This window comes from Salmo salar, chromosome 09, assembly GCF_965601325.2.
Source record: "Salmo salar chromosome 09, fSalSal1, whole genome shotgun sequence".
Taxonomy (NCBI): domain Eukaryota; kingdom Metazoa; phylum Chordata; class Actinopteri; order Salmoniformes; family Salmonidae; genus Salmo; species Salmo salar.
Genome location: NC_138299.1, coordinates 129,150,427 through 129,172,753, shown reverse-complemented (window position 1 = coordinate 129,172,753; position 22,327 = coordinate 129,150,427). Strand labels below are relative to the sequence as shown.

General features: G+C 40.3%; 3 protein-coding genes across 3 annotated transcripts; 2 read left to right on the top strand and 1 right to left on the bottom strand.

The window, feature by feature from the left end:
• The first annotated feature begins 2,276 nt into the window (after positions 1 to 2,276).
• Positions 2,277 to 7,232, top strand: il4i1 (interleukin 4 induced 1). Its single transcript, XM_014213791.3, has 8 exons — positions 2,277 to 2,359; positions 3,150 to 3,252; positions 4,289 to 4,503; positions 4,695 to 4,807; positions 5,021 to 5,222; positions 5,370 to 5,438; positions 5,603 to 5,739; positions 5,842 to 7,232. The coding sequence occupies exons 2-8, from the start codon at positions 3,222 to 3,224 to the stop codon at positions 6,602 to 6,604; spliced, it is 1,530 nt and encodes a 509-aa protein (XP_014069266.1). The 5' UTR covers positions 2,277 to 2,359; positions 3,150 to 3,221; the 3' UTR covers positions 6,605 to 7,232.
• On the bottom strand, positions 7,090 to 7,907 carry LOC106612557 (mitochondrial import inner membrane translocase subunit Tim8 A). The gene is made up of 2 exons (XM_014213811.3): positions 7,657 to 7,907; positions 7,090 to 7,415 (listed from the first exon to the last, which is right to left on the bottom strand). The coding sequence occupies exons 1-2, from the start codon at positions 7,753 to 7,755 to the stop codon at positions 7,245 to 7,247; spliced, it is 270 nt and encodes an 89-aa protein (XP_014069286.1). The 5' UTR covers positions 7,756 to 7,907; the 3' UTR covers positions 7,090 to 7,244.
• A 1,879-nt stretch (positions 7,908 to 9,786) lies between these two features.
• Positions 9,787 to 21,383, top strand: LOC106612556 (succinate dehydrogenase [ubiquinone] cytochrome b small subunit B, mitochondrial). The gene is made up of 4 exons (XM_014213809.3): positions 9,787 to 9,890; positions 10,828 to 10,938; positions 15,872 to 16,022; positions 19,619 to 21,383. Exons 1-4 carry the CDS (start codon positions 9,842 to 9,844, stop codon positions 19,782 to 19,784), a joined length of 477 nt encoding a protein of 158 aa, XP_014069284.1. The 5' UTR covers positions 9,787 to 9,841; the 3' UTR covers positions 19,785 to 21,383.
• The last annotated feature ends 944 nt before the right edge of the window (positions 21,384 to 22,327 follow it).

The following is a 22,327-nucleotide window of genomic DNA, read 5'->3' as shown; positions in this document are numbered from 1 at the left end:
CAGGAAAACAGCCTCTCCCTCAACGTCTGCAAAACCAAGGAGCTGATAGTGGACTACAGGAAACAGGGGGAGGAGCACCCCCCTATTGTCATCGACTGGGCTGCAGTGGAGAAAGTCAAAAGCTTAAAGTTCCTCGGCGTGCACTTCACAGAGAACATGACATGGTCCAATCACACTACACCACGTGGTGAAGAAGGTGCAGCAGGCACCTGAAGAAATTTGGCCCTCGGATCCTAAACAAGTTCTAAAGCTGCACAATCAAGAGCATCTTCACAGGCTGCATCATCACCTGGTACAGAAACTGAACCGCCCTCAACCAGAAGGCCCTAATGAGAGTGGTGTGGACAACCCAATAGATTACTGGGGGTGAACTCCCTGCCCTCCAGAACATCTACACCAGGCAGTGTCTGAGGAAGGCGTGAAAGATCGTCAAGGAATCCAGTCACCCAAGCCACATGTTTTTCACTCTGTTACCATCTGGCAAGCGGTATTGGAAGATCAGGTTTTTGACCAAAAGGCTCCGCGACAGCTTCAGCCACCAGGCCATCAGACTGCTGAAAAGCTCAACCTAGCTGTCTCCCTGCACAGACCTGCGCCTTAGAGACTTTGCACTCCTAGAAAAAAGGGTTCCAAAAGGGTTTTTCAGCTTTCCCCATTGGAGAACCCTTTTTGGTTCCATGTAGAACCCTCTGTGGAAAGGGATTCTACATGGAACCCGAAATGGTTAACCTGGAACCAAAAAGGTTCTTCATAGGGTTATCCAATGGGGACAACCCTTTAGGTTCTAGAGAGCAAATTATTTTCTAAGAGTGTTTATGCATCTTCGAAATAGTTTTCACTGACTACACACAAATGTACACACACACACACACACACACACACACACACACACACACACACAGCTGCTGTTCTAATATATACTATTGATTCCACTACCCAATTTATATTTGTAAATACAGTGTAAATCCATTATTACTACGCATACTACCTCTTATATTACTTCTACTACATCTTATTTTTGACTCTTTTCATTGTTATTATTGATTATTGATAAATGTACGTACTGCACTGTTGAGGGAACTAGCACATAAGAATTTTGCTGTACCTTTTATACTTGCTTTAAACTGTGTTTGTGACGAATACATTTGATTTGACTCATGTGGCTCTACTTCCGCTGTTGAAATAAACTATTCTAGAGGTCCATCGGTTGCTCAGATGACCTTAAAAAAGATGCCACAAAGAACATCAATGTGGTACAACGTAGCGTGGGAAAGGCTTAAAGCTAGAATCCTTAAAGCCTACATCATAATATTATATGATTCTTGAAGAATATAATCTAAGAATAAAAACTAAATTCCTCATGCGCTTAGTTCAATTCTCGTACCCCATTAGAACCCCAAATATAAGCTTGTTTTACTGAAATGTTTGTAAACTATGTAAATGTAAACAAACCCTGTATAGCCTCAAAACATAGCTAAAATTATAATTTTCACATAATGCATAATGGTCAGTCCTTGCATCCATACCGACGGGAAAAATCTGACGGGAAGTGAACTGGCAACTGGAGGGTTGCTGGTATCAAATCTTAGATGCCATTGCCTGACGTTGTGCCCTTGAGCAAGGCAAGAACAGCTCCCCGGTGCCTACTAAAGCAGCCCCCCGCACCTCTCCAAAACCTGTATGTGTGTCTTTCCGAGGGGTTGGGTTAAAAGCAGAAGACAAATTTCAGTAGGACCTTGTGTGCAATTAACCAATAAAGTCATCTTAATACGTTTGAGAGTGGTTATAGTTCTCCAGACCCATTGCTCAGCTTTTTACTATTGTTTCAATTAAGGATTCTAGCTTTAAACAGGCTCAAATGCCAATCTGTCTACAACACACAATAAAATAAAATCCAGGTGAATGGCAAGGTTTATGTTCATCCCAAATGACACCCTTTTCCCTTTGCAGTACACTACTTTTGACCAGGACTCATAGGGCAATGTGGGGTATAGGGTGCCATTGGGACGCACATGGAATGGAGTCAAGGGAGTACAAAACATTTGGGGAGATTTATTTTCGTCTTGTTTTTTTTCTGTTCCTCATGACCATTTTTGTTATAAAGAGTAATATAAAAAACAGCCATCAAGATATTATGCATTGTGGAGCACATTCATTACATTATCACAGTTAATGTGTTGCTGACTGTTTACATCACATCATATAAAAGGCTTATCAAGACCTTCTTGATATGTATCCAATTCATGTAAATAAAGGAATTCCAATGATGTAACACTTTTGAAACGTTCGCGTTTGCTTTCGATTGCACTCTTCTTCCTGCACCATAAAAGACAGGCTTATCAATTGACATCACAGTAAGGTGAGTAGACGTTCCGATTTATTTAACCTAACCTTCAATGTTTGTATCCAATTAAATAACTCACTATAGAATCTTATCTTCGAATCTTATAATATAATTTCTCTATCTCAAGTCACGTAAGGCAAGGTGGACTTCAGGAGACACTAAATTGCACTATAAAACATATATTATGTTGGTGGGAAGGGGGAAATGAGGTATGCTGGTGAATAGTAAACCTCACTAATCTAATTTGTTCAGTGTGGTTGAATCTCGAGCCGGTGTGGGAAAATATTCCTTTCCGACCTCAGAAGCCCAAATAGGTCCCTCATTAAAATACGTTGGGTGCAATTTCACACATACCATGTGTGATTTCCAGTCTAGTCATTCATGGTAAGACGCCAACTTGTAAGAATCCTAGAAAAGATTTAGCCTAAGGAAAATAGCTAAGCTATATAGCTCAGAGATATTTGTTTCATTCATGCATATTGCTTTTGAGAAGTTACCATTGATGAAGGTGAGTAGTTTCCCATGAAGGTAACCTACATGTATCTCAGTTTAAGGGTGTAGGTCTAATGATTTATACATATATGAATATGTGTTTAAAGGTAAGTCGTTATGCATGAATCGCAAATTAATGTTCTTAATTTAATTCGCAAAGAAAACAAATGTGTAACTAGATTTTGGCGGGTTTTGGGGAGGGGGGGTGGGGGCTTTCAATGTTATATTACATTCATAATATTCATTTAATTTAGTAAAACAAAGTCAATCACATTATCTAGGCTACAGTACTTGCCTCCACGTTTCGCTTTAGGTTTCTATTTCTCCGGTGGGCGTCAGCATCACCAGAAAAGGGAAGGCAAGGACTCTGGGCTTAGGAGTCAAGATGATACCCTATGTGGCGTTGTGCAAGTATTGTAAGTATTTTCCTTTTTCTTCATCTGACTTTAGCTTAGTTATCATGACAAATTGACTTGTGATCAAAGTTTATAGCCTATATTTTTGTTTATTTGAAGAATTTGTAAAAATTCATTGTTCCAGGGAGTCCAGAAATACAAGGGACTACTGTCAGAATAACAAGTAGTGCTTCGCCTTATGGGCAGTGGTGGAAAAAGTACCCAATTTTCATACTTGTGTAAAAGTAAAGATACCTTAATAGAAAATGACTCAAGTAAAAGTCACCCAGTAAAATACTACTTGAGTAAAAGTCTGAAAGTATTTGGTTTTAAATATACTTAATTATTAAAAGTAAAAGTATAAATAATTTCAAATAACTTATGTTAATCAAACCAGACGGCAAGATTATTATTTTTTATTTTTTTTTAATGCACGGATAGCCAGGGGCACACTCTATCACTCAGACATAATTTACAAACAAAGCATTTGTGTTTAGTGAGTCACACCAGGTCAGATGCAGTAGGGATGACCAGAGATTTTGCGTGAATTGGACAATTTTCCTGTCCTGCTAAGCATTCAAAATGTAACGAGTACTTTTGGGTTTCAGGGAAAATGTATGGAGTAGAAAGTACATGATTTTTTTTAGGAATGAAGTGGAGTAAAAGTTGTCAAAAAATATAAATAATAAAGTACAGATAAAAAAAATAAAAAAACCTACTTAAATAGTACTTGAAAGTCTTTTAACTTAAGTACTTTACACCACTGCTTATGGGGCAATCCAAATACAATAAATTACTTTTGGAAAACCTTTTTGTTGAATTCCAACAACTTATTGGGAAGTAGAAAAAGGGATGTTGTTCAGGAACATTCTAAAAGTCATTCTAGATCTAGTTTTGTGATTTTGGGGTGAAAACAAGAATAGCATGCCATTAATGTATATTGCATATACTTTAAAAACCTATATCCCTCTGTAGCCCTTTTTAAAAATACATTTTTACATGTTTCTTATATTGGAAGCCTGTAGGCCTATTAAACAATTACTTATTTCTTTTACAGTTCCTGTCGCTATAGTTGTGGTCATAGTTTTCAGTGTCAATGGATACATTGACGATCCTCTTTTAGACTGCATGCAAGATTCAGACTATGCCGAACTCCTTGAAATTGTGAACAGAGGTCTTCCCTTCACAAAGACACCTCATCATATTGCCATCATCGGTGGTGGTATTGCTGGACTGACTGCAGCAAAGTTTCTGGAGGATGCAGGGCACAAGGTACAGTATCTTTCATAACATTTACTGTATCAATGTCAACACAATGAATAACATTGACATATGCTAATTTACATATGATTACATATACTCAGAAAGGAATTTAGTGTCAGTATTCTAATTATCTGGTTATGACTAATAATAGGCCTACAGCGTAAAAGGGGGAAACTGATATATTTTGTTTTTTGCACAAGGTGACTTTAATAGAGGCAAGTGGTCGAATTGGAGGACGGGTTGAGACCTACAGAAATAGAAGAGAGGGATGGTATGCAGAACTGGGTGCTATGAGGATCCCTAGCTTTCACAAGTGAGTTAGGCCTATTGTCCTACCACATGAAATAGGTAGCGATCTCTTATCCCCCATCTTCATATGTTATTGTTGAAATGAGGTCAAGCATCCGATCTCAAATGAATCATGATCTGATACAGGTGCATATCCTATAGATTTGCATAAGAATGATAACAGGTGTTTAATTTAACCATCAAAACAAAGTTAACTATGGCATTTTTAATTCAACAGAATTCTTTTATCATTTGCATTAAAAATGGGCCTTGGACTGAATCCATTTATCCAGGATGACATCAACACATATTACTATGTGAACGGGTTGCTGCAGAAAACATATACGGTTAAAGAGAACCCAGACGTGCTGAACTATCCCTTGACTGACAAGGAAAGGGGAAAATCGGCTGGTCAGCTCTTTGACTTGGCCCTGTGGAAGGTGTGTGCAAAGGGATGGGGGCTCCAAACACAGCATTAGACTCCTGTGGTGGAACACTGTGTAATGTTAAATGTTATTTTATATACAGGTACAGTATGTGTCATAACACAGTTATAACAAATACGTTTTACAAATGATTTGTTGTAGATAAGGGATGATATCAAGACAGCTGGCTGCAAGGCCATGTTGAGAAAATATGACTCGTACTCAGTCAAGGTAAGAAAACACTTGGTTGCTTAGAGGTAACCATCAGACAAGATCCAGGATTATTGTTATAGGCTAAATTGGTATGCACTTTGCCACTTTCCTTACTAGAAATGGGAATTCATGTTTTTATATATCTTTATTCAGCAATTTTAATAAGTGTTGATTTCTGATAGGAGTATCTAGTGAAGGAGGGGAACCTGAGTCGTGGTGCCCTGCGCATGATTGGAGATATCCTGAATGAGAACAGCCTCTTCTACGCATCACTTACTGAGATGCTGTATATTCAGTCAGATATTAACGACAACACTGTGTAAGAACAGCACTATGCACATATAACCAAATTAGACACCCCGCCCTACATCTAGTGTTTGTTAAGTAGTGTATTAAAGTAGTGGAATGTTCTGTTTTTCAGCTATTACGAGATCACTGATGGGTTTGACCATTTACCAAGGGCCTTTTACCAGGCCCTCAACAGTACCATTCTTCTCAACTCCAAGGTCCGACTCATCAGTCAAACCAGCAGCAACGTGACCGTATCCTACCAGGACTGGCGCAATCCATCCTCCCTGACCAACCTTACAGTAGACTATGCCCTGGTGACAGCTACAGCGAAGGCCACCCTCTTCATGGACTTCCAACCCCCGCTGTCACCCCAGAAGATGGAGGCCCTGCGGTCTGTGCACTACGCCAGCTCCACCAAGGTGGTCCTCAGCTTCAGCGAGAGATTCTGGGAAAAGGAGGGCATCAAAGGGGGGAAGAGCATCACGGATCTCCCCTCTCGTTTCATCTACTACCCTAGCCATAGCTTCCCAGGCACGGCTGGGGGGGCTCTCCTGGCATCCTACACCTGCTCCGATGACTCCACTCTGTTCCAGGGGGTGAGCGAGGATGAGCTGAAGGCCTTGGTGCTGGATGATCTGGTAAAGATCCATGGGGAGGTTATACGACCTCTCTGCACTGGAGGGTTGGTGAAGAAGTGGGGGCTGGATCCCTTCAGCCTGGGGGCTTTTGCTATTTACACACCCTACCAGCAGACGGACTACGCCTCGGACCTGTTCAGGAATGAGAGCAGAGTCCACTTTGCTGGGGAGCACACGGCCCTACCTCACGCTTGGATCGAGACTGCCATGAAATCTGCACTAAGGGCAGCCAGGAACATCAGTAACCTGGCATGATAGACATCTGGGGCCTGGGGACATCGATTGTATTTTGAATAGCTTGAGAAGCCATGATTAAAGGTTGAATGTTGACAAATGAAATGATGAAATTCGATGGCAAAATCAAAACATTTTTTAGTACTGTCTGATGATGCATTCGCTAGTATAGGTGTTCTGCTTTACTCAATATGAATGGCACAACATGATGAGACGAGTGTTGATGAAATGAAACAGAACATGTTTACTGGCCTAATTAAGTACTCTTCAGGGCATATTGTACATACCCTTTTCCCTTTCTAACCTGTATTATTTTTGTGTGTACTGTTTTAAAATGGCAATTTTGTTACACATACTAAAGTATTGTAGGAAAGAAAACTATGTCAAATGATGTCACACATGTTACATAGATGTAATGAGCAGCACGGTGTAGGTGTAGTTCTTGGGCCTACTTTTTTTTAAATGTTACCGTATTGCAAACAAATACTTTGTGATTCTATATCATGTCCAATTTAGGCCTGCCTCTTTAATAATTGTACTGTGGCATATCATACTCAGCATATTAGGCAATGGTGTTGGGGGTTCGAGACATAAAGGAAAACATAATGCACAGTTCTTTTACAAAATAAAACACAGTCTATTTCCCATAGTCTAGCTCCTATCAATGGGCACCCTTCTGCACCATCTGCGTAAACCGGTTGGTTATAGACAAGGTAGTGTCAATGAAGCGGTCAACACAGCTCACGAGGCAAGTCTCTGTCCGTGAATCCAGTTTTGAACTCGGGCTCCCCTCCATGCACTTGTCCCAGCAGACATCAGTGAAGTTATGCACCTTCAAAAGAAACAATGAATCAGCTAACGTTAAGTCAATTTCCGTATGGAGGTCTCAAAACAGAAATGTATGATTTCGTAATCAACTCGCAATTCGGTGTGTCCATTCTGAAAACACGTTTGATGGGTGTAATAAAATAACAAATGCAGGATACAGTTCAAAATACAGTTAACGTAGCTAGCGTTAGCTAACTAGCTAACTCCGTAGCATAGCAGCTGCTGTGTGTAGCTAAACTACCTACCTGGGCCTGAAACTGCGCTTTCTGTTGTTCAATTGCGATCATCCTTTGGAGCTCTGAACCATCAGCCTTTTCTGACGAATTTAAATCAAAGCCGTCCATTGCAGTAACAGGGATTGGTTACAGTCGGGTTAATTCAACCAGTAGAGCTGAGAATGACCTCTGTAGGCTCGTGCGTTTTTTGCTCAGTGGTTTGTTGTAGTTTGCTCCGTTACCAAGATAATTGACTAACACACGAGTCATGACTGTCCAATATTTTCAATGTTCAGCCTTTCATTTAAGTAAGGCCAACCCATTTTTTAAAGCCACGATATGTAACTTTTTGGGCGACTTGACCAAATTCACATATAATTGTGAGTTAAAGATCTGTCATTCTCGTTGAAATCAATTCTAAGAAGCGGTAGATCTGTTCTTTGTGCGATATTTCTATGCTTCCCCTTCTAATGTTTAAATATACTTAAATATAAAATTCCTTATATTAAGCAAACCAGATGGCACTATTTTATTTTCTATTTATTTAAGGAAAGCTAAGGGCACACTCCAACACTCAGACCTCATTTTACAAACGAAGCATTTGTGTTTAGTGAGTCCGCCAGATCAGAGGCAGTAGGGATGACCAGGGATGTTCTCTTGATAGGTGCGTGAATTGGATCATTTTCCTGTTCTGCTAAGTACTTTTTGGGTGTCAGGGAAAATGTATGGAGTAAAAAGTACATTATTTCCTTTAGGAATGTAGTGAAGTAAATGTAAACACTTTCTAAAATATCAATAGTAAAGTACAGATACCCCAGAAAACAACTTAAGTATTCACACCACAGCATTTCCGCGCACCAACCTAAAGTATCTCAAAATGGATTGTGTGTGTGTGGCAGGATTACAATGATGGCAAAAAACAACATTTGAGAGTGCGCTGGGTACGCAGCTTGAGGTTGATTGTTTGAAGGGGTGCGGGACTATAAAACGTTTGTGAACCTTTGGTGTAACTCAATTAAGTTACTTATAGATGATTTTGATATGAAGTACGGAAATGTAAAAATAGGTACCATTGACTTGCATTGGATTTGTGCCACAAATGTTTATTTTAAATTTTTATTGAAACAGTGGCCAGGTAAACAAAACCAAAGCATTGATTGCTGTAGTACTTTATCCATAGACTGCTTAAATGGTAAAGAAACCAATATGTCATTGTGTAATTTGGGTGAACCATCCCATTAATATAATCACTGCTATCTATTCAGATTAAAGGTGTAATCTGCAGTTGCTATATTCATTTTTGGATTTATAAATGAATAATGTACGGTGGTATATCCATAGATTTTTTTTTAAATAATATAATTTATAAGTGCCTATTGAGCTTAGTTCAGCTGTTGTATCCCATCAGAAGCCAAAATATGAGCTTGTTTTACTTCAATGTTTGTAAACAAAGTAAATGTAATCAAACACTGTAGAGCCTCAAAACATAATTCGAACTATACTTTTGATATCATGGATGGTCAGTCCATGCAACCATAGCTCTGTCTATGAATTTGAGAGTGGTTAATGTCTCTAGCCACATCCCTAAGGTTTTTACCGAAACAGTGGCAGGGATTTAGCTTTGTTGTTGTTACAACTAAGGATTGCCCCTTTAAGATTGACCATTGCAAATGTTTTAAATCCTTACTTCATTATTAGTACTGCCCGGGGATGTAGTCTAGTAAAACAGGATTTAGCCTAGTTCTTACTTATTAAATCCAGAATTCAAAACGTATTTCAGAGTCATGTTTAGTATTATCGTCAGGTAGTATAAGTGTTTATCATCTTACTTGAATGCAGACTTTCTACAGGAGTTGTCAATGTCTGGGACCAGATGCAGACCTTGCGGTCAACATGTTGTTATAATACATTTGGAAACATATTGCAATGTGCAGTCTTCTCTTTTTGCAGATCAACATTGTCCATAAAGTTTGCTAAAAATGTATATATATAATGTGTCTTATACATTATGATTGGAAAACGCCTATTAAACCAAGATCAAGAAAACATTGCATAATTGTTTAGATTAAAATGCAGTTTATGTGGCATATGCAAAGAAGACGAAAAAGCCTCCGCAGTCGACTATCACCCAGTGGTTAAAAACTCTTGGTCAGCAGTGGACAAAACAGCAACTACATCCGGGTAAGATTTGTGTGACCTTGGTTGGGTAATCGTCATGGCAGCCATCGTCAGGATAAGTTCGGTCTACCACAGAGGTGTCAAACGTAGGTGTCTTTGTGTGTATCTGTTAATTCCACAATTGTGTATATTTCATATCGTTGTTCTTGATAATTACAGTTTTTTTTGTCCAAAGTAACGTTGTACATACATATCGTAATTTGCTAGTAGCTAGCCAGCTAATGTTAGCTGATGGATGAGCAAAGCAACGACTTTTCAAGTTCATAGTGACTTCACCTAGTCGGCTCGGGGTTTCGAACCAGTGATCTTTTGGTTACTTGCACAACGCGAGCTGCGAGCGCGAGCTGTCACTGACTTCAATAGCCGGCTTCACTCTGCATTGAATCAGATCTTTTTACGGATCTCGTAAAGTAGCCTGAAGCAGCTAAAATGACCAACCTCGATTCTAAACACTTCAGTTTTAGGCCTCATTTTTGGTAGGAACTAAGGCCAACTCAACATAATCTATCACTTTTCAAAATATTCTATATACATTTTAGGCTATTCTAACCCCTATCAATCCCACATACTCTGGAATGAATCCAATTCATCCCTACTCCTATGTCTTTGGCTGCCTGTGCTTCAGTTCCTCGAATAGTTGCCATTACCTTATGTGACTGCTAGTTGTAGATATACTACTTTAAAACAACTACCAAGACACAAGATGCACACAAACAAGTTACCCTAAAAAAATATAAACCAGATAGGCCACCCCTAATTGCTGACAACCACACAACACATGGAATGGTTTATTCATGATACTCCTTACAGTTTGAGGGAAGAAAGACTCATCCTCTGATTTATTAAAGGCCTATGTGAAATAATTCACATTTTGTAACTGAGCCATGTGTGAACAATTGACATTACATTAAAGCCTAAGCCATATTGTTTTTTTGTTGCTTTGTCTTATTTTATAGCGTACTTATAATTGAACAGTAAATATTGTGATATAGTTCATGACACTGATTTGTCTTCTCCCTACAGTTCTGTTTTATCGCAGCTCTCTGCTCGCACGACCCTTGGTCACACAGCAAAAGGACCAAGACCAGTCCTACCTGTTGACGGCTAGGATTCATGGATCCTCATCTCTCCATGGTTTGTTGTTCCCACGATAAGAGTTTTGCTGATAGTGCTCCAGGCAAACTGTAGGCTCAAAGATTAATAATGGGCTATATGTGTTGCTTAAGATGAATACCAGTCTTACCAGAACACTGTGGCCATTGTATGTTTTTGTGATTTTTATGACTCCTTAAAGTAATCAATGTTCAGATTAGGCTACATGTTATGGTAGGCCTATATTATGATCAGAGTCTACAGCCCTACACCTAAGGGGATTCAAGTATTATCTTGCTTTCTCTTGTACACTGAATTGTATCATGTAAGAAGGACTTGAGAGAGGGGGGGTTTAAGTCATTTGTCAGGGAGCCAGTTAGTGATGTCCCCACTGGCATGTTGTTTGTGTGGTTGGTACTAGTGATGCACTGATATGACATTTTTGACCGATATCCAATTTTAAGCATTCTGGTATGGTTAAATAGTTAACACATTGACGCAGTGGCCTAAGGCACTGCATCTCAGTGCAAGAGGCGTCACTACAGTCCCTGGTTCGAATCCAGGCTGTATCACATCTGGTCTTGATTGGGAGTCCCATAGGGCGGCGCACAATTGGCCCAGCATCGTCTGGGTTTGGCCAGGTAGGCCGTCATTGTAAATAAGAATTTGTTCTTAACTGACTTGCCTAGTTAAATAAAGGTTACACACAACAACGTTTTTTTGTTGGCATTTACGTATGTCCCCATTACCAGTAAAACATAATCAAAACCTATTTCTTTCACTTACTTGCTGTGCTGTTCCGTCGTTTCATTCTCAACCAGGATTTCATCATGCATGTCAAGCAGTGAAGTTTCATCTCTGTCCGTGGCACCTCTTCCTCAGTGCGCACTGTCACTGTCTTCTATCTTGTCCAGCTGTGTATGTAACATTTCACGTAAACCCTGTTTCTTGTCTGCATCGAAGTCACAGTAAAGAGAATGCCACCGAATCAATTGTTCACTGCCTGTGTGGGCAGTTTTGTTGAGCAGGCGTTTCAATGCCATGACAGAGGGTATCACGTCTGCTGCAGGAGCAGTTGAGGAGCTTATTTCTCCAGTCAGTTGTTCGAATGGAGCTAGTTAGTGTGTTCATGTTTCAAACATGTTCTCAGTACTTTCCTCAGCACGAAATCCTCGACCACCCACTGGGCTGTCAGACTCAGCATGCTCATGGGGCTGATATTGCTGGTCCAAAATGTCAGTCGTGACACTAATAGCAGTGACACTATTACTGTGTAACTCCTATAGGGCAACATCTGAAAAATAGTGCACTTGTAAGTGTGTACCGGTGCTCGACCAGTCGGCGAAAGCCAACATCACCCGACAGAGAACGGTTGATTGTCAAGGGCAATGAATACCGTTGTCTTGGCGTTAATGGATTTCGCCTTTGATTTGTCTCGCTGAAATATTCGTACTCTTTGAAATGACTGCTCTGTCCACACAGCAGACATTGTGGGTTAGGTTAGGAAAGCTTTCAGCCAAACAACTGAAGCATGCACTTCTGGATGACTGTGTGATGACGCTCTCGGTAGCCTATGTGAGCAAGACCTTTAAACAGGTCAACATTCACAAAGGCGCGGGGCCAGATGGATTATCAGGACGTGTACTCAAGGCATGTGCGAACCAACTGGCAAGTGTCTTCACTGACATTTTCAACCTCTCCATGACTGAGTCTGTAATACCTACATGTTTCAAGCAGAACACCTTAGTCCCTGTGCCAAAGGAAGCGAAGGTAACCTGCCTAAATGATTACTGCCCTTTAGCACTCACGTTGGTAGCCATGAAGTGCTTTGAAAGGCAGGTCATGTCTCACAACAGCATCCACCCGGATACCCTTGGCCCACTCCAATTCGCATACCACCGGACTATTTCATTGCCCCCCCCCCCCTCCCCCCATTTGTTTTGTACACTGCTGCTACTCGCTGTTTATCTATGCATAGTCACTTCAACTCTACCTACATGTACAAATTAGAGGTCGACCGATTTTATGATTTTTCAACGCCGCTACCGATTATTGGAGGACCAAAAAAAGCCGACAGTGATTAATCGGCCGATTCTTTTTTTTTTTATTTTTTTTTTTTTTTATATATATATATATGTGTGTGTGTGTGTGTGTGTGTGTGTGTGTGTGTGTGTGTAATAACTATAACTACTGAATTAACAATGAATACAACTTAATAGAATACAAATAAAATCTATTTGGTCTCAAATAAGTAATGAAACGTTCAATTTGGTTTAAATAATGCAACAACAGTGTTGGAGAAGAAAGTAAAAGTGCAATATATGCCATGTTAAAAAAAAAAAAGCTAACGTTTAAGTTCCTTGATCAGAACATATGAAAGCTGCTGGTTCAATATTCCCCGTTAAGAAGTTTTAGGTTGTAGTTATTATAGGAATTATGATGCGTTGACTATTTCTCTCTATACCATTTGTATTTCATATACCTTTTCACTATTGGATGTTCTTATAGGCACTTTGGTATTGCCAGCAGAATCTCGGGAGTTGATAGGTAGGAAGTCAAACAGCGCTGTGCTTTAAGCATTGTTAAGAGCTGCTGGCAAACGCAGTAAAGTGCTTTTTGAATGAATGCTTACACGCCTGCTGCTGCCTACCACTGCTCAGTCAGACTGCACTATCAAATATCAAATCATATACTTAATTATAATATAATAAACACATACGAGCCTTTGGTCATTAACCTCTCTAGGGGGTGTGGGACGCTACCGTCCCACCTGGCCAACATCCAGTGAAATTGCAGAGCGCCAAATTCAAAAACAGAAATACTCATTATAAAAATTCATAAAACATACAAGGGTTATACATCGGTTTAAAGATTAACTTCTTGTTAATCCAACCACGGTGTCAGATTTCAAAAAGGCTTTACGGCGAAAGCATACCATGCGATTATCTGAGAACAACGCCCGCAGACAAATCATTACAAACCGTTACCAGCCAAGTAGAGGAGTTACAAAAGTCAGAAATAGCAATACAATGAATCACTTACCTTTGATCTTCATATGGTTGCACTCACAAAACTCCCATTTACTCAAATGTTAGTTTTGTTCGATAAAGTCCCTCTTTATATCCAAAAACCTCAGTTTTGTTCAGTAATCCACAGGCTCAAAGGGAGTAACAGACGAAAAATCCGAAAAGTATCAGTAAAGTTTGTAGAAACATGTCAAACGATGTTTATAAATCAGTCCTCAGGTTGTTTTTAGTCATAATAATCAATAACATTTCAACCAGACAAAAGCTTCGTCAATATAAAAGGAAAACAAGAAAGTCGTGCTCTCGGTCGCGCGCATGAAAACCCTCGGGGACACTGAATGGTCCACTCATTCAAAGTGGTCTTACTCCCTCATTTTTCAGAATACAAGCCTAAAACAATTTCTAAAGACTTGACATCTAGTGGAAGCCATAGGAATTGCAATTGAGTCCTAAGTCAATGGATACTGTAATGGCATTCAAGAGAGACCTACAAACATTTAAAAAATCCCACTTCCTGGATGGATTTTTCAGGTTTTCACCTGCCATATCAGTTCTGTTATACTCACAGACATTATTGTAACAGTTTTGGAAACTTTTGCATTTTCTATCCAAATCTACCAATTATATGCATATTTTAGCTTCTGGGCCTGAGTAGCAGGCAGTTTACTTTGGGCACGCTTTTCATCCGGAGGTAATAGTGCCCCCTACCCTAATGAAGTTAATAAGGTCAAATCCAGAAACGACCATTTAGAAAACAAAACGTTTATTCTTTCAGTGAAATACGGAACCATTGCGTCTTTTATCGAACGGGTGGAAACCCTAAGTCTAAATATTGGTGTTACATTGCACAACCTACAATGTTATGTCATAATTATGTAAAATTCTGGCTAATTAGTTCACAGTTCGCCAGGGGGCCCAAACTGCTGCATATACCCTGACTCTGCTTGCACTGAACGCAAGAGAAGTGACACAAATTCCCTAGTTAATATTGCCTGCTAACATGAATTTATTTAACTAAATATGCTGGTTTAAAAAAATATACTTCTGTGTATTAATTTTAAGAAAGGCATTGATGTTTATGGTTAGATACATTTGTGCAACGATTGTGCTTTTTTTGGCACTGCGCTTTTGTTAAATCATCACCCGTTTGGCGAAGTAGGCTGTGATTCGATGATGATCAATGCAGTGCCTGTTAATTTATATGCAATGCAGGACAAGCTAGTTAACTACACATGGTTGATGATATTACTAGGTTAACTAGTGATTATTTGAAGATTAAACTTCTTATAAAAAACAATCAATGCTAGCTAGCAACTTACATTGGCTCCTTGCAGCCACAAGGTCCATTATTTAGGTTAGCCAACACATTGCATGATGTTTGAACTGTGATATCTAGTGAAACTTGAGAACCTAAGCAACAGCTGGCCACAGGAGGTTGGTGGCACCTTAATTGAGGACGGGCTAGTGGTAATGGCTGGAGTGGAATCAGTGGAATGGTATCAAATACATCACATGGTTTCCAGGTGTTTGATTCCACTTGTTCCGTTCCACCTATTTATTATGAGCCATCCTTCCCTATGCAATCTCCTCTGGTGTGTATAATAGAACCTCAAAGATATAAACTTCAACTGACTGGAACAATTGTTAAACGCAAAAACATCTGTAGGCTAACAGACAAACCTAATTGTTTCTATGTGCTAAAAACATGTCAGATTTATAGTAGGCCTTTACCTGCCTTGTTCAGCGGCAGAACGCCAGATTTTTACCTTCTCAGCTTGGGGATTCAATCCAGCAACCTTTCGGTTACTAGCCCAACACTCTAACCACTAGCCTACCTGCCGCCCCTAAATGATGAGTCTTTGTTTAAATGATTATCACCCTCTCTCCACAATAGGTTATTTCTGCATGTGGATGTATGATTTCATGTTTTGCTATTTGCCCTTTTGCAGCCGGCTCTGTGTCCAAAGCTGCCTCCCTGCATTGGACAGGAGAGCGTGTGGTAAGCGTACTGCTGCTGGCCATGGGGCCTGCTGCCTACTACTTCCCTGGACCTGTTATTGACTACTCACTGGCTGCTGCCCTCACCCTGCATGGCCACTGGTAAGACAAGTTTCCCCTCTAAAAATGTTCATTGGTTTAAAGGGCACTGGCCAGCTGTCTCTTCCTTATTCTGGTTAAATGTTTTTCCTTTCATATTTCCACAAACGATCATTTCCGGACAAAATTGTTGCACATGTTCTGAATAACCTCAGACCATAGTTTTTCAGCTTGAAATGTACTTGTGTTGTGACTACATCGGAAGCTTTTATGGAGGACAATAGTGAATAGAGTAGAGTAGGCAAGTGGTTGGGATAACCAACCAAGTCTATGTCCACTACATTTCTGCTCATGCAAAAACTGTTTTGTTCTTAGCATTTATTTTGCTTTCATTTACGAGAGCTTTTTGAAGGAGGTGGGCTTAATGTCGCCCTGGGGCACTATGCCATTGCTAGACCACTGACTAAATGAAAGTGGCAGGTTTAAAGCACAAATCCTAGTCATGTGTGGTGTTAATACCCTTTAGGTTTTAGTTTTGGGTACTTGGATATCCTCAAGGCATGTCCCTCTAATGAAAACCAGCTAATTGTCAAACTTGTCACTGAGGAGCTGAAATGCACACTCATATATATTTTTTTGAACATCAAGATGACGCTTAAGAATGCTGGTCATGTGTAATACCACATGGCTTTTCCACCTGTGCTACTTTTGTGACGTATGCAGCTATTTTTAAAACCGCGCTCCACATATGTTCCAGGAGATCAGTACCATTTAACTTGCTAAGGCTGTGTGAGTGCCGCTATTTGAACTGGAGTCATCAAATACCACCATTGTCCAGTTAACTGAGGAACACTATGAGCCCGCCTACGAAGCTCTGTCCTCCAAGGCCACTGCTATGTAAATAAGATTTGCTTCTCTCTTTAGGCACTATTCAAGGATTTCACCATTCCTTATCCCTGAATGCTTACAGTTCTGATTGTTCTCAATGTAATGGTATTGCTTCCGTCCCTCCCCTTACCCCAACCTGGGCTCGAACCAGGGACCCTCCGAACACATCAACAACAGTCACCCACAAAGCCTCGTTAACTGTCGCTCCACAAAAACTGCAGCCCTTACAGAGCAAAGGAAACGACTACTTCTAGGTCTCAGAGCGACGTCATTGATTGAACGCTACTAGCGCGCACTGCTAACTAGCTAGCCGTTTCACATGGGCTACATAAACAGGACAAGACACCCCACCCTGTAGTCTAAACAAAGAATAACCTAACTAAGATCACATGATGGTGCCTTGAGCTTTTTGGTGTGTTCTCTGGTGGGTCTTCAGCCATCCAAATTATGCATTTGTCCAATTCCCCCTCCCAAACATTACCCTGGTGAAGCCAATGAAGTCAGGACTGTGTCCCGTCAGGATGGCTATGACCAGTGGCATAGGAAGGTTAACGCCAATGTTGAATCTGTAAGCCGTGCAGCTCCACCCGAGACTGCCGTGCAGCTCCACCCGAGACTGCCGTGCAGCTCCACCCGAGACTGCCGTGCAGCTCCACCCGAGACTGCCGTGCAGCTCCACCCGAGACTGCCGTGCAGCTCCACCAGAGGGAAGCACGAGATTAAACTTCACTCAACTTTGTAGAGCAGTGGTCACCAACTGGTTGATTGTGATCGACTGTTCGATCTCCAAGGCATTCCTATTCAATTGCCAAACATTTGTCCAAAAAAACAACGGTAAATCCTTGTTCCTTTATTTTCTTTTGTCTCGGGCTGTTGGTGATAGGTGCACTCGATTCAGCTGTCCAGCATGCCGGGTATGTTGCCATTTTGAACCATTTCATGTCTGAAGGTTCAAACTCTGCCTTCCCGGCTGGCTCGGAGAGCAAATCAAGTGCACTATAGGCCTACCGCTGGTCAATCGGATGGATCCGATTACCGCGTCTGCAGAAACGTAGCAGGCATAAAAATAAAAAGCTATCGCAAAGTTGTTACTGTGAGATTTTAAAACCATGACTAGAGAGAGACTGTCAACAAATACAGCAAAGAGCTGCTGTTTTTATGAGTGAGTTTAAGTTCTTACTCAGCACTTTGTATTCAACACTTTGCATATTCTTCCTATTTCCACTCAGCGCTACAACAAGCACTGCAGCAGTATTGAATCAGTAGGAAAGTGGATCTATAGGCTTGTGTTACTATTAGCAGCTTGGGTCTTTTTTTATAATGAAGGAATATTTAACTTTCTCTTCATAGGTGTAACAACATGAATTGGTCAATGAGGCAGAAATAATGCGGTGCGACTCGATTTTTGCCATCAGCTGGAAGGCTGTGTTCCTTTGGTCAGTGGAGAGCGGAGGGATGTTGAGGCGGACCCTCAGTCCGCTGAGACTGACCATCAGATGCAGGCACCATCAGCCGAGTAAAATTAAAAGCAAATTAGCTGCACTCAGCTGTACCTCAAGTAATACAACAACAGATCTATTACTGGTATGATCATATAGCCAACCTCAATTTAAAAAAAATGTCCCGAACAACAATGCATTGGCAATGCCAATATGCAGTGATAATGTATGGGGCCTATAGCTTGCTGCACAAACCTAATTGCTACAGTACTGTTTTTAATTGGTTAAAGTTGCATAGGCTTACGCTTTGAGTCCTGTTAATTTTTTTAAATCTAAATCGGTAGATCTCAGCTTGCATTTTGACTCAACGGGTTGGTGACCACTGTTCTAGTTTATTCCCTGTTAACACTATCAACGTTTCTCTTTTACTGTGGCAATTGTGATCAAATCAACGCAATATTAGCCACTTTCAATACAACACACCAAAACAAAATGAACTATGCAAGAGATTGTTTTAGGTAGAATGCATCGGAGTAGGATTCTATTGCATTGACACACGCTATTCAGCCCGGTGCTGCATAAACAATTAGAGCTGCAGTAGACCTATATGCAAATAGCCCGTTGCCATATCTGGACTGTGTTTACAGCATGAGCGGTCATGAGTAGGTGCGCTTGTTTTGAGATCAAAGTGAGAGAGGCTAGCATAATTTGTCTGCTTCTCTGTAATAATGGTATGGGAGTAATGCATTTTATTTAAACGTGGTTTCTTGCATCAAACAACATTTTAAGCCACCTCGTCTAAAGGACAAGTGGATAAAACAGGTTCATGTCAAGCCCTGCATGTTTTTTTTTTTTTTGTTCAACCAAAAGTCTCATGGAATGTAGGCTTACATTGCACACTACACATTGGCTGCTGCTGTAGGCTGAATGGTAGATCATATTTCAATGTTGAAATGTTATGGGATGCATTTTCTACATTGTTTTTGATGGTAGGCCACTCTGATAGGCCCACATTACGATCAAGTAGCCTACTTGGCCTCTTAACTGTAACTTTAAAGCGGGTACAGCCTCAGTGTTCACAGTACACGCGTGCTGGAAGTTGCACAGAAGTTTCACAACGTTAAAGTTTGCGCTCAGACCTGGAATTTGTTCAGTGCCCCAAAAAAATGGAGAGAACAGTGGTTAAATGTTTAGCCACTTTAATTTTGCCCTTGTTTACCAAAAATTGTATAAGGAGGGTCACTTAGCCTTTTTTAGCACTAAATCACTGGCTATTCAGTAATATTGTGGCTCTAAGCAGTCTCATACATTTCTTTTGTCTTATCTCCCCAGGGGGATTGGACAAGTCTTAACGGACTATGTTCATGGAGAACCGAAGATCAAGATGGCCAACGCAGGCCTCTTCCTGTTATCGACTGTCACCTTTGCCGGTCTGTGCTACTTCAACTACAACGATGTAGGCATTTGCAAAGCGGTGGCCCTATTATGGAGCAAATGAATGGACTGAGGTTTGGGATAGGGGAGGATGTGGGCACTGGGACATCGGCCATCTTGTTCTGGTATGATTGTAAACATTCAAGGGATTATGTACATTTCTATAAATATATAATTTCACAAGTGTTGTAATTCATGTTGATGTTTGTTGTGCTTCAACAGGCCTGTTAATGATCTGCTCCTGTTGATTTATGATGTGGACTAAACTAAATATAAGTTGTCCTTCTGACCCCAATCAAACAGTGTATGCTGCAGTTTAGTGAAATGTTATACGGTTAACTTCTACCTGGGGCCTGTTAGAGGGTGCAATTTTACAGAACGCTTCGATAGAAATGCATTTTGTAGATGGAATTGTCAGGTTTATTCAATGCATTTCTAGCTTCCCCTCACTGAGTTCACTCCTGTTATCAAACTGCTAATATTCATAACACTTTGTAATGCTTATGAGGAAGTATCCGGTGATTTACATATCTTTAATTTCAGATCTAGTATGGCAAATTACTTCATCTGTTCTGTACTAACTTAATTTATTATGTAGACATTGCATCCTTATTTGTGGTATGTTTTGTGTCCGTCACCAATCTGTAAATACCAGCTAGTGCCCTTCAAGACCATTGCAGTTGGCTTAGTGCCACACATTTAGTCTGTTTGACCTTGCAGTCTGATTTGATTGACAAGAGCAAATGGGTGTGACCACTAGCAGTATTTAAACTGTAGCCATACTGTTCTGGACTTTATGGGTCTGTTCAGAAGGGATGTGATGTTATAAAATGTTTAGATGGATATGCATTTTGTAGAATGTATGATTTGTCATGCAGAATTGGGCATCGCCGTAGCTCTATTCATGACATTTCTAACTGCAACATTCTAAACATTTCACCTCACTGAGCCCATCCCAGGTTGAGCATGTAGAAGAGTAGCCATACTGAGCTGTACACCATTGCGCTTCCATTTGTACCAACCCTGTTTGTTGTCAGTCAAATGACAATATCCTGGTTTGATAGTAATGTGCATAATTTACTTACACAGCTGTGCCTGGCATCACTCTTGCTTAGCATTTATACACTGTTGGCAGGAATGACATTTTCCATTTATCTGATAAAGTGTATGTATGAACAGCTGCTAAGCGTCATGAAGTTAAGTCACGAGTGCATGCACCTGGTCAAAATGGCATCGTTTTATTTTGTACTGTTGGGAGTGTCGGCTGAAACAAGTAGGAGTTGTCCTAGTTAAACAGCCAAGAAACATGAAGGTCTTTGTCCTACTACTACACATGTCTGAAAGCTTAAATGGCTTTGGAAATTCAACTGTTTTGTCTTTTTATTAGGTCTTGTTGATTTATACATGTCACCAATCTGTTCGGTCAGATTGTTACGCACAGAATAGCTTCAGAATAAAGTGGATATTATGGATTGTGTTTGACAAGATTACAGATGTCTGTTTATATATTGAGTGGATGGTAAACTACACACATAGAACGTGTCTGTGAGGAAGTATTCTGATGATTTATTAACATTTCTCATTAGTAATTTGAACGACGTGTACACTGACTTGAAGTACTGCCGATATTAGTGTAATCATTAAACACAACTGTTGAGAATGACTAAGCAATCATTAGCTGTTGATACTTTATAATGGGTATTTAAGCATTAATACAAATGGTGCCTCATTGTAAAAATAACTTTCTATTCTATATGCACTGCTGTACCATAAACTCTGTCATATTCCAGGATTTTATAAATCCATATAAACACTCAGGCACCTCCCTGAGGAGTAACTTCATGAGCTCTGCATCTGGTCCAGCCTCAAAGCTCAAGTACCACGGACCCGACCTGACTGAAATCTGCAGTCAGTTGTACCAAGAATTAGTTCCATGAAGAGCTCAGCCAAAGATTGCTCCTGGGGGAAAAATGTTGGTTACCTTTGTCTTGTCAGTGTGAAGTGTGTTTGTGCAAACAGCTGGTATCAAGGTACAGTAATAATCACACCTGGGTTGTGTTCAATTGGGAGAAACTGAAATGGTCTTGTTTCATAAGGGGAACACGGATGTTTTTTCTTGAACTGCTGAACCCGACCCAGTTGTCAACCCAAAGGCTAAAGAGACTTTTCAGTGTGTGTTTGTTGCTTTGTGGGAAGTTCAGCTGGAAAATAAAGCCATACATTACATGTAACGTAGATGTAAGCACTGTTAATTTCAAAATGAATGCAAATGTCTGTATTCAAAATGTATGTGGTTTGGCAGAAATGCCTTTTTGGTTTAAATTCTTACAGCACACCATATAACTTTGCTTAAAAGGTCAGAGTCAGTCAGAGAGAGTAACAGCCCTTCCTCTGGGCATGTCATTGTTTCTATAGAATTGGATATTGAACTGGCAATCATCTAGAAACCAGAAAACAAGACATAATATGCATTCAACAAAGAAAAATACTGTATGTCTTGCAGCAGTATGGGTACAAAAGTACTTTTGCCTGTTTTTGTCACATGATCTTCCCTGGTGTATGGGGTTGGGATATGCAGGAGCATCAGTAGCCTAATCTCTGTACAGG

Bases quoted from the DNA above. Each gene is read 5' to 3' on its own strand.
- il4i1 (XM_014213791.3), top strand. From the start codon at position 3,222: ATGATACCCTATGTGGCGTTGTGCAAGTATT. The intron at 3,253-4,288 runs GTAAGTATTTTC...TTTCTTTTACAG, and splicing joins TGTGGCGTTGTGCAAGTATT to TTCCTGTCGCTATAGTTGTG. The intron at 4,808-5,020 runs GTGAGTTAGGCC...TTAATTCAACAG, and splicing joins AGGATCCCTAGCTTTCACAA to AATTCTTTTATCATTTGCAT.
- LOC106612557 (XM_014213811.3), bottom strand. From the start codon at position 7,755: ATGGACGGCTTTGATTTAAATTCGTCAGAAAAGGCTGATGGTTCAGAG. The intron at 7,416-7,656 runs GTAGGTAGTTTA...TTTCTTTTGAAG, and splicing joins AAGCGCAGTTTCAGGCCCAG to GTGCATAACTTCACTGATGT.
- LOC106612556 (XM_014213809.3), top strand. From the start codon at position 9,842: ATGGCAGCCATCGTCAGGATAAGTTCGGTCTACCACAGAGGTGTCAAA. The intron at 10,939-15,871 runs GTTTGTTGTTCC...GCCCTTTTGCAG, and splicing joins TGGATCCTCATCTCTCCATG to CCGGCTCTGTGTCCAAAGCT. The intron at 16,023-19,618 runs GTAAGACAAGTT...TTATCTCCCCAG, and splicing joins CTCACCCTGCATGGCCACTG to GGGGATTGGACAAGTCTTAA.